Here is a 15,917-nt window from a genome sequence, read left to right on the forward strand (position 1 = left end):
ATGGCCTCAGAATAAATGTGAGACTTGTAAACAGGATGTTTTTAATGACACTATGGTGAAATGTTTATTAGAAATGAATGATTGTGAAATGTTTGTAGAAATTAATGAATAATGGTTGCTTTCACCTGTAAACACCAAAGATGAGTTCCACACCGTTTCAGTGTGTCCTTCTTGACAGTTATAGGGATATTTTGTTAAGGGTCATACCACGACTGTCTGCCATTTGATACACCTATGAGCAGAGCTCATAAAACAGAACAGTCTCAAGACATGTTTATCCTTGTGAGACATCGCTCTTCTGTGGAATGCAGTGGTCATTAAAGGATATCATTTCCATGACAGTCAGCAGTTAGACTGAGAGTTTTGATGGACAGACATCTAGCCTAGTTGTTCAAAGTTTAGAAATATGGATGTGCATAACTAAATCCAGAAGCATTCAAAATATTCATTCTTTTGCTTGTATTGTCGTTCACCTTTTTAAAAAATATATTCGCAAATTACCATCACAAACGTAATAATCTTAGGAGCTGGATAACTGTTTGTGCAAAAAAAGCTTGTACATAGACACATAAATATGTTGTATAAATACTGTGAGGTATAATATAAAAAATTTAGCTATTTTGTAAAATCACTGAGGATAACTATGCAAATCCTTTTGTGAAGCAATTTTAGTACAAATATCTTTATGAAATCCACACCAGACTTCAGACGTCCTGAAAATGTCTTGTGATTGGCTCATTCAGCCCATGTGATGTACATGATGACTGGAATGCTCGTCAAAGTCAAAGAGAAAACTTGTTATTTCAGCAAACCAGCTTTTTCCCAGCTTGTCTTTTTAGCAAGATTAGTCCATGTTTAAGACAGTACTGGTCTATCCGAATCGAAACTTCGGCCAGTACTTGACTATTGGTCGATTCATCTTTCCAGTGTTGACTGCGACTTTTGGTATAGAGGGCTTTGATGGATGTGGAGGTGGTTGTTTTTCCTGCTCTTTGTCTGTTATTGAGAATCCTTGTTCAGTCTTTTCATTTAGGTTCATCCTCGGCAGAAAATGTGTAGACATGTGTTGTGACTTCACTCTCGGACTGGACCCCATTTTTGCTTTACCTCTCTTATTAAGTGCCACAAACCACTCTCTGCCAGTGCGATGGTTCCTGTGGATCACTGAGGCGTACGTGTTGTAGCTGTTCTCCTGAAACCGCTCCCTGAACTTACAGTCATCTGTAAAGCTCTCCTGGGGAAAAGGACAGGAAAAGGGGGGAAAATGATACAAAGATAGAAAATCAACAAGTTGTTCAGCCTGATACTGATACGCCTGTGCATGGTAATGGTCATGTGAATTTATCTTGAATCTTGGCATTTAACATAGACAGTGAGTGATACTAGATCCCTCTGATGATCTTTGTTTGTACTTCAGCTGGAGTCCAGCTGCAATGGTGTTTATTTAGTGTAAAGTTTCCTCTAATATGTGTAGATCTGACTTTCAAATTAGATAACTTTTACACTTATACTACCCTTTCTAGCCTTTTTCTGTAAGCTATCCAGTGTATTTTTGAGTGAGTGCAAAGAGATAAAATAAAATCAAGTATGATTGCATAATTCACCATGGAAATAAATCACTCTTCTTAATTCAGACTAGCAGTTTGTATTATAGTAGATACCACAAAACACCAGAGGACAGGTTCAGTGTACCGAGCATAGTTCTTCTCCATCTTGACTGTCATCATAAGTTCTGAGATAATTGCACAGACTGAGAAACAGAAAAAATGCCTATTCTAATATTTAATATTTGTATGGATTCTGTACTGGTTTGGGCTTTGTTTTTCTGTATTGCAAGGATAGAGATGGTATCGACACCTCTAAAAAATAATAATAATAAACCGTACCAAATGTACCATGTTCATACTGTATACTGTTTTAAATATACAGTCAGTACAAGCTAAAACAAATAAGCAAGCTGAACCATTACAGCTGTGCTCAAAAGTTTACATTCCCTTTGCATAATATTTAATATTGAACAAATAATTTTTTTAATAAGATCATATATATTTTATTACTCTGCTGAAGAAGCTGCACAAGAGGTTTTTTCTTTCTTTCAAATATCCCACAAAATTATTTGATATAATAATTTACAAAATTATCCTGTTAAGAAATGTATTTAATTAATTAATTAATATATCCTCATTGAGTATTAATTACATCTTATGTATTTGTGTATGAGTCCCCCTATTGTCCTGAGTGCAAGCTGGATGTCAACATCATATAGAGTACTGTAGACATTGTGGGAAAAACATATGTGTGCAGAGAATGCTGGGAAATCAAAGAAATTGCAGGACCAGAGACTAACGCACAGCTATCACAACTGGCAACAAGCAGTCATTGATGTTTGTGGAGACAACAGCCAAATTCATGCATTATGCTGTCTTGTTGAATATATGTTAATATCAGTTATCTCAAATATTTTTGCTTCATCAAGGCAGTACTATTATGGTTATTAATGACAAATATTTAATAGATTCAGCAAAGGGGATATACACTTATCAGACTGTATAGCCTATATATATATGTAAGTGATCAGCTTACTTTTCATGCTTCAATTTTAATAGACAGAGCCAGAGCACATCAATAAAGCTTTAACACTTTGGGCACACAATAAGTAATTACTGAGCACACACTTTGTAGGATGCCACATTAGCAGCTGCTGGAGAGTGAACACTTTGTGGCCTGATTGAGTTAGCCCCTCATAAAGAGAGCTAATGAAAAGCAGCAAGCAGATTATAGACACTGAGCCCCAGAAAGAAGCAATGAGGGGGTTACAGAATAATTGCAAGTCTTGCTTTTATCTCCCAGCTCAAAGTCATCAAAACCGACTTTCCAATCAAACACTGTGGTGACTGACAGAAGCAGAACTTTGTTTGTGTGGGCTGAAAACTCATTAGGCTATGAAATAACTTTATCCTTCCAAGGCAGAGGAAAGCAGGACACATGCTTTTCCGTAGGCAATGTATGGTTATGTATACTGTGCAAACTTGGGTAGGGTTTCAGAAATGCAGCCATAGCCTGACATGACCAGACATCCATTAGATCTCTAAATGTTTTTGAACTATCTGAGCTTTGGTCAGATGTTTAATCATATGAATTTGACCAAATCAACACTAGATAGCAGGCATGAAGCATTTGGTCTGTTTGATTTATTTATTTTTTTTGTCTGTAATTGTTCCTTCAAGCTGATGGCTCTTTGTCGAATGTGACTTTAGACTTCCCTGTAGGTATATCTGATACCCAGTGTTGTCGTCGAGACCAGCTCATTTAAGTCTGAGACCATAAGGACTTGAACTTGACTCGGACATGACTCTGTTCTGGTCTGTCACACTGATACTTGTGTGTGCTGAAAAGTATTAGGACACATAAGCCTTACCGAAAATTGTGTGAACGTGTTTGCATTCTATTAAATCAAATGGCATTTATTGACACAAACACGTCAAGAACAACATTTCACAAAAGGAAATTTGTTAAGCATATTGTTAGAAATATTGGATTAGAATTTGAATTTGGTCACTTTCTGGTTATCAGTGTTTGTTGATCATATATATTTGTAGTTATTGTGATGAACAACACCATTAGTTATTTTGCTAGGACACCTTTAAATGTAAGGGAAACTGCATGACTTCATATATCCAAAAAATAAATAAATAAATAAATAAATCATTGAAAGCATTTCTTAAAGGGATAGTTCACCCAAAAATGAAAATTAGCCCATGCTTTACTCACCTTGAAGTCATCCTAGGTGTATATGACATTCTTCTTTCAGACGAATACAATCTGAGTTACATAAAAAAATGTCCTGGCTCTTCCAAGCTTCATAATGGCAGTGAATGGCTGTATGTCTTTGGAAGTCCATCAAAGCGCATCTATTCTATATTAAAGTGCTCCACGCATCTCCAGGGGTTAATCAAGGCCTTCTGAAGTGAAGTGATGCGTTCGTGTAAGAAAAATATCCATATTTAAAACTTTATCGACTAAAATAACTAGCTTCCGGCAGACGGCCGTACGCATCGATTTACGCAAAAAGAGTAACCCTTGAACTTGACGCACAACGTAATGACGAATGCGGTTGCCCAGCCCTGTTTGTTTGAACCGTGAGAGGCGTCAATTGCCGTCATTTTTGTGTAAATCGATGCATACGGCCGTCTGCCTTTTTTAAAATATAAAAAATTTTTTTTAATATAACTCCGATTGTGTTCATCTGAAAGAAGAATGTCATATACACCTAGGATGGCTTCAGGGTGAGTAAATCTTGGGCTAATTTTCATTTTTGGGTGAACTATCCCTTTAAGCTGTAGCATCATTTGATTTCAGATGCCACTTGGTTTTTATATTTTACGCCCGATCCCTGGGGGTTAATGCAATGAATTTCATACGTTTCATAGTTTGAACTAAGTGTCCAAATTATTTTTTGGGGACACTGTATTTTGTAAACAGCAGCTTATCCCAACAACTGTACACAACCACCAATATTAAGAATTGTGGCCTCACTCTCTAAAAATAAATGTGGTGGGAAACTATATCATGACTTTAATGAGGGTCAGTCCCAAGTAAGAGGTCTTGCATAATTCCCAAACTCTGAAATAATAAAACTGTTCTGGTTTGCTGAAGAGTGCAGCAAAGCAGAAAATGGTGCCATTACAATATTTTCTAAACATGCCAGTCATAACTTGACCCACCATAGCTTCACAGGGGCTCTCTCTCCCCTAAATGTGGTAATTTGCCCCAAAACATCTGAACGTTTGTTTGATTAGGGTACATGGTTTTTGTCTTCTGGAAGTGCCTTATGACCTTCATTTTAAACAGCAGCCAGCTGTTGAGGATACATCCTTTTATGACATTTTTTATGGGGGAAATTTCAATCTATGTTTCAGGAGATACAAGACATCCCATATGTCTGTTGTTCAGAATCTGAGAGCAGAAGACATTTTATTATCAAGTCATGAACTTTACAGCTGCTTGACCTGTGTCTGTTTTCTGACAGCTTTCTTTCCGAATATTATCCACAAACAATCCTCTCTCAAGATTTCCCATACAGCAGTGTTATATTTTTGTAGACACAGACATAAGTCATTACATCTTGGCAAATTTAATCCCATTCATAATTGTTGTTGTATTATTCAGAGTTTTTTTTTGTTTTTTTTTACCTTTAGAGCATGTGAGCAAAATCAAATTTGAGACACGCCTCTCGTTCTTAAGCAATTGATTTTCATGGAATGGGAGACGTTTGCATCTCCGTTTTCCCTCTTGTTTTCTCAATGAATGCAGTGACCTCTTAAGCTTTGCAAAGATTATGTTAGTAATGGCTTGCTGGGTAGGTCACACGGCATAATGTACATCTGTCTTCCTTGCCATTATCACAGCAATAAATTGCCACTATGAAAACATCAAAATATTAAATATGACAGACAGTGCAACAAAAATCAGACGCTAAGTCATTTGATACTCCTTTGGTTAGGCCGACTTGTCTACGGAGTGAAGTGCTTGGGGTTTAAAACCCAAGCTGACAGCTATTAAATAAGCCTGTGCAACTGTAGCTGGTCTGAGGAAATGAAACCCAATTCAAGTCTGACGGAGCCGCTGCAGCTGCTTTAATTACAGATGATGTCTGCAGCAGTTTGGAGGCTAATCCTCAGATTTATAAGACTACTTTATTATCCATCCCTTACGAGGTTTTTCTAAAATTGTAAAACATTTATTTGAAGTAGGGTACACATAAATACAGAGCAAAAATAACTTATTCAGCAAGGATTCATTCAATTATTTTTTTGACAGTAAAGACATTTATAATGTTACAAAAGATTTCTATTTCTAATAAATACTATTCTTTTAAACTTTTGGTTCATCAAAGAATACAAAAAAAACACAAAAATATTAATCAGCACAACACAGTTTTCAACCGTCATGACAATAAATGTTTATTGAGCACCAAATAAGTAATGATGCTGAAAATTCAGCTTTGCCATCACAAGAATAAATTATAAATTTTAAAATATATTAAAGGCACAATATGTTGTTTTTCGCCACTAGAGGTCGCCTATTCAAAACAAAGGAGTAGCTTGATGACGCCAAGATTGTGCGCGAAATCAGGGGAGTCACAGTCGGTGGAAAAGAATCAGACGGGACTCGGCAGAAATAATATTCATGGATGAGATTATTAACATTACTGTAGTACGAAGCAGAGCAGGAGTGATGTCTAATGAGAGACGAGCGTGAGACACGGCTCGAGAGCAGCGGAACTTTTATTATGCTGCAGATGCCGCTTCTTCAGGATGGCTTGTATTGCTAAATGGCATGCAATTAATTTTAAAACATATTGAATGATGGTGAAAATGCTACATTACTGTTACTAAAATGAAGCTGCATCTGATTTTATGTTAGCCACTTAACAAAATAGTGGCATGGTACTCGTGGAAAATCGAGTTGAGCTATATAACAGTGATTAGTTTTCTGTCTATAAATGTATCCAAACAGTTGTTTCCTTGTCTAATAACGCATATAATATATTAAAGCGTCTTTGGTTTTTCCATGGTTTCTGCAAGATAAAACCGGAAAACGAGGGTAACGCAGGTATGGCGTCACTGATAGGCGACCCAATGACACGGTCTGTGTCCTGGTTAAAATTGCTTATTTCTCTGGATTTAACCATTCTTGGAAACGTCTGGGATAATGTAAGTACGCAAGTCAACAAAATATATAAATATATATTATATATATATTCTACAGTTTTTTGGATATTTTAATTAAAAAAAATCTTACATATTGTGCCTTTAAAATAGAAAACAGTTAGGCTATTTTAAATAGTAATACCATTGTACAATATTACTGTTTAACTTTGTTTTTGATGACCACAAGAGACTTTCAAAAACATTTAAAAAAATCTTACTGAACCCAAGGTTTTGAACGGCAGCGTGGGCTATATGTATAATTTTGTGTAGTTGTTACATACTGTCTTTCCAACTGACCAAGTATTATTGCTTAGAAAAAATATATATAACATGTGAAGGTGAAAGCTGAATAATGATAATGATAGATTGGTTGAATAGATGGGATAGATTGAGTTTAGGGTTTGTAGTGTCCCCTAGACCGATCCTTTATGATGATTTTTTCTCTCTCTGAAATTCAAGAAAAAAAAAGGCAGTTCCTATTATGCAAGAGTTTTAAAGATAAGAAGAACTATATATAATTTCATATACTGTTTCTTTGTATGCATAAATCCCTATTCTTGCTGTGTGCATACAAAGTGTCCTTACTTTGCCCAACTTTGTTTACACACATATTGATTCCCTTCCTCTTTCTTGCAAGATTATCAACTACCCCAGACTCGTTTTAATCTGCTCTTCCCATTAACACATGCTAATAAGCTCTGCCTTCTATCAGACAGCCCAGACCCCTGCAAAGCCAGATTGCTCTGAAACTGCAGTGTCTCTATCCACTGCTTTGTGCTACACAAGTCTTTGTAGACAGAATTTGCAGAGGCTGACAAACATCACAGTAAGCCGAGATTTCCCTCAAAAGTGTGTATGGGGAGTTTGTTCAGCACATTTGGGTTGGATTACATCCACTTTATTTCTTTTTGTGGATGTACGAGTTTATATTGTGTTAGTTGGATCAGACTCACAGTTGCATGAAGCCTCCCCCTCTTGTTCATGGCTAGAAATCGGTTGCTGAAAACCCCTCGGATCCCTATAACCCCTTGAGACACGGCAAAAAGCTCCAGCACACCTACAGATTGAGAAAAACACATTGATTGCAGTGATGACTGATGACCTTTATGTCCTAAAAGTCAAAGGTCAAACAATAGCTATGTTCACACAGCAGGAGAATACAGTTGTAATTCCTGTTCGGAGTGATACATACTGCTCCGTTCAAACACAGTTTGGTTATAATTATGAAAGAGAGTGACAAACGCATTCTATAACCAAAGTGCCATAACCGCATTTTGAAAGCGAGTTCAAGTGATATGTGCAGTTTGTTGTGTCAATGAATGGCATAAGGCGAGCACTGTTATAATATGCTGTCATAACTAACGTTAGGTCTATCAACCTCTCTCATGCAATAAAAATGGCAAAGTTAAGTCTTGATAGGTTTTTGGCCAGAGAAGAAAGAAAAAAATTGACTACAGTTTTTATCTGTATATCTGGCAAGATTAAAGTAGGTGGTGTTTCACAGAGAATAGCTACAAATTCTTAAAGACAATATGAAATGTTTATATTATATTCTGTCATCATTCAAGGCTATCACAGGTTAAAGAAGAGGATTGAGTACCTGTTCATACACAGACATTGTTCTGTACACTCCTGTCTGCTGCTGAATGTACACAACAATTTGAGTCACATCTGTTTGTAAATTCATTTAATTCCAAACACTGATTGTGTGAGGTCAAGTCACATTTACTTTTATAGCCCTTTATACAATGGAAATTCTTCACTAATGCTTCACAATAATAAACAGGAAAGTAACAGAATTAATAATGCAAATTAAGTTAAATATAAGACATTCAAATTCTGCTTTAAAGCAACTGTTAGCAAGATAATAGTGTCATTATTCAGCTCAAGTCAGTTCCATGTTAATTCATTGAAGATAGCCTATTTGTCAAGTGTTTTTGTATTTTTATTTTGACAGGATATTAGATGTCTTTATAGAGTATAAAGAATAGAGAATACCCAACAAGACATACTGTAAAACACACTGACATCATAAAAGCAAGCACCCAAAAAATGTGACTTCCTTGTGCCAGTTTAGGCTGTATTCTTTCAGAGAGATGTTTCAGGTCAATGATTTTTGCTTTCGAAATATTCTGTCTGCCATATGGGCTTAACACCCACAGCCAAACTTATAACAATCCTTTTTGCTTTAATCTAATTTTCATCATCTGTTTTACAGTAGACCCTCTAAATAGACCATACTACGGCATGTGCAGCAAGCTATTCAACCATTAACAGAAATCTAGTGCATGGCATGTTAATGATGCCACTCACTCCAGCTTTCAACTCACTAGCATTCTGATCTCAGCCACTGCACCTGTTCCCCATACCTGTAAATAAACAAGCCGCTCCAAAACAAGAGGCTCCAAAGAGGAAGCACTACAGTTTATCATTCAATCTGCCAGGACAATCTGCAATAACAGTTAATGTACTTGTATCCTGATGTGCCTAAAAAGTATTTTTGAACTGCTCATCAAAATAACCTGCTATGATTCTGTCTGTATGGAGCTTCTCTTGTATGCAAAACTGTTTAAACATTGCAAGCCTATAATTACATTGGGTCATTGTAATAATTTATCAGTGTTTTTGGATGTAAATTAGCAGAGTGTCATTCGCATTGATTGGTAAGTTTATTTATATCAGAAATGAATCAATCAGTCACTAATTTGAACTTCGCTCTCCATATAACCAAACGTCTGTATAAGTCTATAAAGATATGGTAAATGATAACATACTTAACGGATTAGGTTCGTGACTCCCGTTGACTCTTCCATCGAGGTGAATCTGAAGGTGGAAACCTATTCCAACTCTACAGTACAGTCTGCCAGTCCTGCGCCCTGATACGCGCCCTTCCTCGACAAGTTGGTGCTCCAAATACGCGCGTTCAGATCCAGTCAGCACTGCAGAGCGAAGCAACTGAAAGAGGAGTAAAAGCAGGAGAGGAACGTTCATTCTTTCCAGAGAGCTGTCGGTGCGAGTGCTAGGCCACTTCCAGCATTTTGCTGTTGTTCCAGCGCTCTGAGGTAACTCGCTGTTTCACTGGTGGGCATTACCCTCGGCTGCAGGAGCTGGAGCAGATCTGCTGGCAAAGAGATATTTATATCACAAATGATCTCACTGCTTGATGCGTGCCTGAGATGTGCGGGACGCTCTCTCTCATCCTCAATTTATATCGGACGAAACATTCAAACCGCCCTGAAATCTATACATTGTTTGTTGGAGATGTAGATCCAACCTTATGATGTCTGTGACCAGGAACAGGAATAAACATATAGAAATACTTACTTTAATTAGTGCTTCAATGAAAATGAAATTTATTCGCGATATTTAAGAACATAGTTATTTTAGAAATCTAGTTTAAAACACGTGATTTTTTTTGAGAAATGTGTTGTGTGTTCGTGTTTTGTGATCGTTTATGATTTTGAAATAGGCCTACGTTTATATCAGTAGCGCCACATAAATGTATAACTATGAAGTAAAAAGTAGCCTACGAAATACAGAATACACATGAGTGTACATAACTTTTCAAGTTAGCTTTTTCACATATTTTTTCAAGGTAAGAATTTAAACAAATACACTGTTTGTGTGTGTAATACTGTGTATGCATATATATATATATAAATAACTTAATGACCTTGACATTCAGTGTTAAAGGGTGGCCTCATGCGTGTTGATTTTGATTTGGTGTACACATGTTTTCAAAAATTATTATGTTATATAATGAAATCTCTCCATTGCTAATTTTTTTAAATAATATTAATCAAGTACTTTGTGACTGAATATTAGACAAATTTGCATATAGTTACCCCACATAAAATCTAAATGATTTTTAATTTTGCAAACATGTTTATATAAGAAGTCGGTTAGGCTATAGCCTGTATGAATTGGAATTTTTATAGGCCTTATGTATTTCTGCGTCACTTCACATGAATGACCCACATAGCCTACTCTTTCTGCATTTTAAGAACAAGGGAACATGTTTACCATTGGGTGGACAAGCAAATCATTTATTACTGGATGAGAAGCAATTGTCGAAGCTATATCCAGAATGCTTACAGGCATTTCTGTAGTTTTGCACACAAGCCTCGTGAACGTATCTGTCACACAGACATGTCACACACGTTATTACTGGAAATTCTGAGTACTGATTCATACTGGGACAAGCAAGCAACAAAACTTAAAATATAAAACTATAAAATTCATGTTGTAGCCTATATGTATGAACTGCAGGTGAAATAGCAGGTGAAATATGTAAAGAGGAGCCTCAGGCCTGTCATTGTAAACTTGGACAATTAGTTTTCAAAGTGAAAATATAGATTTTTTAAAAATGAGTGGCAGGTAAAATTGTCAGCATCTCTTAAAATTCAATGTGAATTTTTCAAGAATCTCTTTGAAAAGGTAAATTGTATGTTTGTACTATTTGGTAATTGGCACAATGCCAAGCTGTTACATGGATTAATTTCATGTAGCACATGTTAATGACAACACAGAATTAATCAAAATGTATTATTTAAATGAACAGTATGTTACAATTTCATTGGAGCCTTTGGAAGCCTCTCAGTTTCTTTTCATTGGCCCTCTAATAAATAAACAATAGTGATGTCGAGGCCAGTTGTTTTAATACAGCTATACCTGCTGAGAGAAAAGCAGCACTACACATTTTCTGTTTAAAGTACCGCACAGTGGGAATTTCACTGTTCATGTCTGAAACATGAATTTGAATCATCTATACACAATACTGTGTTGGATAGTTAAACATGAGCTTAATTTCAACATACATAGACATGCCTGTTCAAAACCTGGAAAGTTGGTCTTTGCAGTTTTATCAGTAACCAAAAATATTTGCTTTTTGCATGATGCTTCATTTCTGCCGGTAGGCATTAGTATAATTCCAAGATTCACATTCCAACCAAAAAAATGTTTGCACCTTTAATGGAACACTATAAATAGCACAATTCAAAATGTGGCCCTTTATGCCTATATTTGAAAAGTGAGAGCAGACCATCTAAATACAAGATCACTGAGGTTTTAAGGTATATAAATACTCACTTAAATAGTGTTATATGGTACAATTTAGCATTTTTTATTAATATCATGGCAATTAAAGCCATTCATATTTAGAATACTTGCATTTCGTTCTGAACTAGTCGAGCAATTCGTTGCATAGACAGCAAGGCTCATATAAATATGCATGGTATATGCTCCTGTTCTCTTATATGCATGAATTTCCTAGGCCTAGAGCATTTGTAGATTTTGCTCACATGAATCTTAAGTTACCTTTAAGATGTGATGGCAGCCTTCAGTAATTTGAAAGGAATGTGTTCTGAAAACATTACAAACTTAATCACTAGATAAATGACGGAGACATGGAGGTCTGTAATATAGTCTCCTCTTTGTTTCACTTGCTACACAACATGGATTGATCACTTTAATGTAAACAGTGCAGAACTGTTTACCTCCCAAATTGTAAAGGCCATTTGTTTGTGTTGGACCCTCCAGTAACTGCAATGAGAAATTACCCCAGATGAGTATAAACACCAATGATCCTGATTGATTCATCAATGATCCTGGCTTTTAACAACTTTGTAGTATCATGCAGGTTTTTCTCTCCTGGGGAAGAGTCATTTGTTATTGTTTTGGCACAAATGATCATTATCTGCGAATTAAGCTTTTGAGTAACGGGAGGAGATGAGTTGTCAGGTACTGCCACAAATGACAGCGCCTGGACAGTATTAAGACTGTCTGACCTATTTAAAGATTGCTACTCAATGATTTTGTCTGTTGGCTGATGGTGGTTAGCTCACATGGTTTGTTATGTATTAAATTTACAGTAAATGTAACTGCAAAAGTTTTTTTTTCATAAGCAGTCGAATATTAAATTAATTCTATGACTTGCTGTATTTTATCATATAATGTGGAAGCTATAATATGTGCAAATAGGGAACATCTTTTTAATAATGCATTAACAGTAGTAACAGTTAAGAGATGAAAACTTCAATTAAATAGAAAGTTGTTTCCTAATTTCCTACTATGTGTGATTTGTGTTGTTTTACAAGCTCTTTTACGGCCCGCTGATTTGGGAATCACTATTATTTTTAAGTCACAATGTGACAAGGGAATTTCCATTTGCTTGAGGGTGTTTCTCTGATGATTTATGTAGATTTCCTATTGAAATAACAATCAAGTTGAGTATGTGTTGTGACCCCAGAACCACTTTCTCAACCTTAGTTCTTTGCAAACGTGCCCACAGACTGCTGAAACATTCCACCGCAGCAAGACGGAACAGGAGAGAAGGTTTTTACTCTCCGTCTTGAGGTTTCCTCAAACCAAAGACATATCTTTAAGCTGTACTCTAAGGGTCAAAGATGTTCACCCTATTCCCTCCTCCCATTCCTGAGAGTTGGAGCATGAGGCGACGTGAAAATGGCCGCACATTTCAAACACGTCCTTTCAAAACAGCCCACAGATCAGCCAAGCATTTAATCTGTAATAGATCTAAACATTTGCTTTGGACAAAGTAGGCCCTCATCCATTTATGATAAAGCCAGCGCTGTGTTTTTGCAAAGTGTCCGAGGGCATTTGGTGTGGAACAAAGAAGCACCTGTTCACTTGTTACAGACAGAGCTGCCTGTCAGTGCACTGAAATCGCTGACGTGACGCTGTCAGTGGAGAGCGATCAGTAGCCTACCTACTGACAGATTTGGCAAGATAAAAGCCAGCAGGGAAAGCACCATCTAGAAACACCAGTCGGAGGTAAATTAAACCAATATACGTTTAAAAAGTGTCAGTGAGTATCATCAGTGAAGTTTACCTTTATGTTTGATCTGTTACTGCAGCATCTGATTATGGATAATTCATATTAAAATATATAAATATATATAAATATGATGTGATTTGTTAATTCTTTTGAACCTTTATTTAACTGACAAATGTAACACACTGCAAAAAAGTTAGGACAGAGGCATGTTTACCAAACCTTGTTGCACGTGCAGAATGAAACCTGGCATTGTCTTGCTTCCCAGAAAAGATCATCTTGATGTCAGTATATGTCTCTCTCTGTAGAACCCCAATATATGCCTCCACATCGATGGCACCTTTACACATATGCAAGTCACCCATGCCGTTTGCTCTGATGCACTGCAATACCAGGACAGATGTTTGCTTTTGCACCTGTCGCAGATAAAAGTCAGGATGGTCCCTTTCGTCTTTGGGACTGAGAACTCCAATGTCTGTTTTTCCCAAAAACAAGCTGAAACATGGACTCATCAGACCACAGCACACATTTCCACTGTCTTTAGACCATCTGAGAAGATCTCGGGCACAGAGAACCTCGGCAGCATCTCTGCATAGAACTGAATTATAGCTTTCTCCTTGAGTAACAGATTGCATTTCTTGATGCAGCATCAGACTGTGTTGAGTGAAAACAGTTTTCCAAAGTACTGTATACTCCTGAGCACATGTGGCTATATTTCACAAAGTAGCATGATGGTATCTCATGCAGTGCCATCTGAGGGCTCAAAGGTGACGCACATACACTCCTGCCTTGCCATACATGTATGTACTGAGATTTCTCTGGATTCCATTAATCTTTTTACAATATTATGTATGATAGATGGTGGAAGACATACATTCTTTGCAATCTTGCATTGAGAAATTTGAAAGACAGAGAAGCTCCTTTTACACCAAGCACAATACCCTCACCTATTACCAATTCACCTGCAAATTGTGGACTGTTTAAATTTTTAATTTTTTTTATTTAACTTGGATATTATATAATCTTTTAACTTTTACTTTGCCTCTGTCCCAACTTTTTTGATGTGTTGTGTATCTCTATATCTCAAATATGAAATAATTCAAGTGCTTAGACATTTTATATACATTATTTATATACTTTACTTACACACAATAAATTATTTTGCCCTTTAAAAATTTTATCTGGAGAATGTCCAGACTGGTTCGAGTTGATAGAAAAGCAACAGTAGCTCAAATAACCATGCGTTACAACAGAGGTATGCAGAAGAACATCTCTGAACGCACAACACGTCGAACAGAGGGGCTACAGCAGCAGAAGACCACACCAGGTGCAACTCCTGTTAGCTATGAACGGGGAAATGAGGCACAGGCTCACCAAAATATTGTTAGTTTTTCCAATCTTCTGTTGTCCTATGAATCACAAAAGAAGATATTTTGAACAATTTCTCCGGGTTTTTTAGAAGATTGGAAAAACGCTGCCTGGTATGATGTGTCTCGATTTCTGCTGCAACATTCAGATGGCAGGGTCAGAATTTGGCGTAAACAACATGAAAACATGGATCCATCCTGCCCTGTATCAACGGTTCAGGCTGGTGTTGGTGTAATGGTGTGGGAGATATTTTCTTTGGTCTCTTAGTACCAACTGAGCATTGTTTAAAATATCTGAGTATTGTTGCTGACCATGTCCAGCTTCTGATGGCTACTTCCAGCAGGATAATGCGCCATGTCACAAGGCTCAATCATCATCAAACTAATTGTTTGAACATGACAATGAGTTCACTATACTCAAATGTCCTCCACAGTCACCAGATTAGGGTGACCACCCGTCCCGCTTTGCGTTGTACCGCACAGCATTTTCACTCCTTGTCCCGCACGTCGCATATTGAGAAAATGTCCCGCATTTTCATCAGTATAAGAAAACTTGCATCCGTTCTTTTGTCGTACAAATACAACTGACGTTTTTTAAATCCTATCCAATGGTTGGTAAGAAAGGAGTAAAAACGGTCACTAGTAGGTTGTGAAGGCTGTCAATCAAAATGTGGACCGGTGATTCGTTCTATGTGTTCCCTATCAGAAAACAAATGGATAATTCAGTCCAAAAATGTTTTTATTTAACAGAATTGATCAACTTGTTGCCTGCTGTGGTTGTTCTAATTCTCATCCTTTCTAAAAATATGAAAGTTTTTGGTTTAATATATAAGACTGTATATAAGACTGTCAATGATCTGATTTCATGTTGTTTTATATTTTATTTGTTCATTGTTTATTTTGTTGGATTTTAGTTGGACTTGGTCAGAACTGTTTCAAAAATAGTTATCTGCATGATGCCTGCTGCCTTTGGACTCAGTGATGTTGAATTTAAATGACATGTAAAATAAAGACATGTTATGTTGTGATGTAATGGTGTTTTCT

At 36.6% G+C, this 15,917-nt stretch overlaps 1 protein-coding gene across 1 annotated transcript; it reads right to left on the reverse strand.

Annotated features, from left to right (window-relative positions):
• Window positions 1-123: 123 nt before the first annotated feature.
• Window positions 124-9,924, reverse strand: fgf5 (fibroblast growth factor 5). Its single transcript, XM_082169662.1, has 3 exons — window positions 9,488-9,924; window positions 7,667-7,770; window positions 124-1,234 (listed from the first exon to the last, which is right to left on the reverse strand). The coding sequence occupies exons 1-3, from the start codon at window positions 9,702-9,704 to the stop codon at window positions 872-874; spliced, it is 684 nt and encodes a 227-aa protein (XP_082025788.1). The 5' UTR covers window positions 9,705-9,924; the 3' UTR covers window positions 124-871.
• Between the last annotated feature and the right edge of the window lie 5,993 nt (window positions 9,925-15,917).

This window comes from Leuciscus leuciscus, assembly GCF_965113295.1.
Source record: "Leuciscus leuciscus genome assembly, chromosome: 5".
Classification (NCBI taxonomy): Eukaryota; Metazoa; Chordata; class Actinopteri; order Cypriniformes; family Leuciscidae; genus Leuciscus; species Leuciscus leuciscus.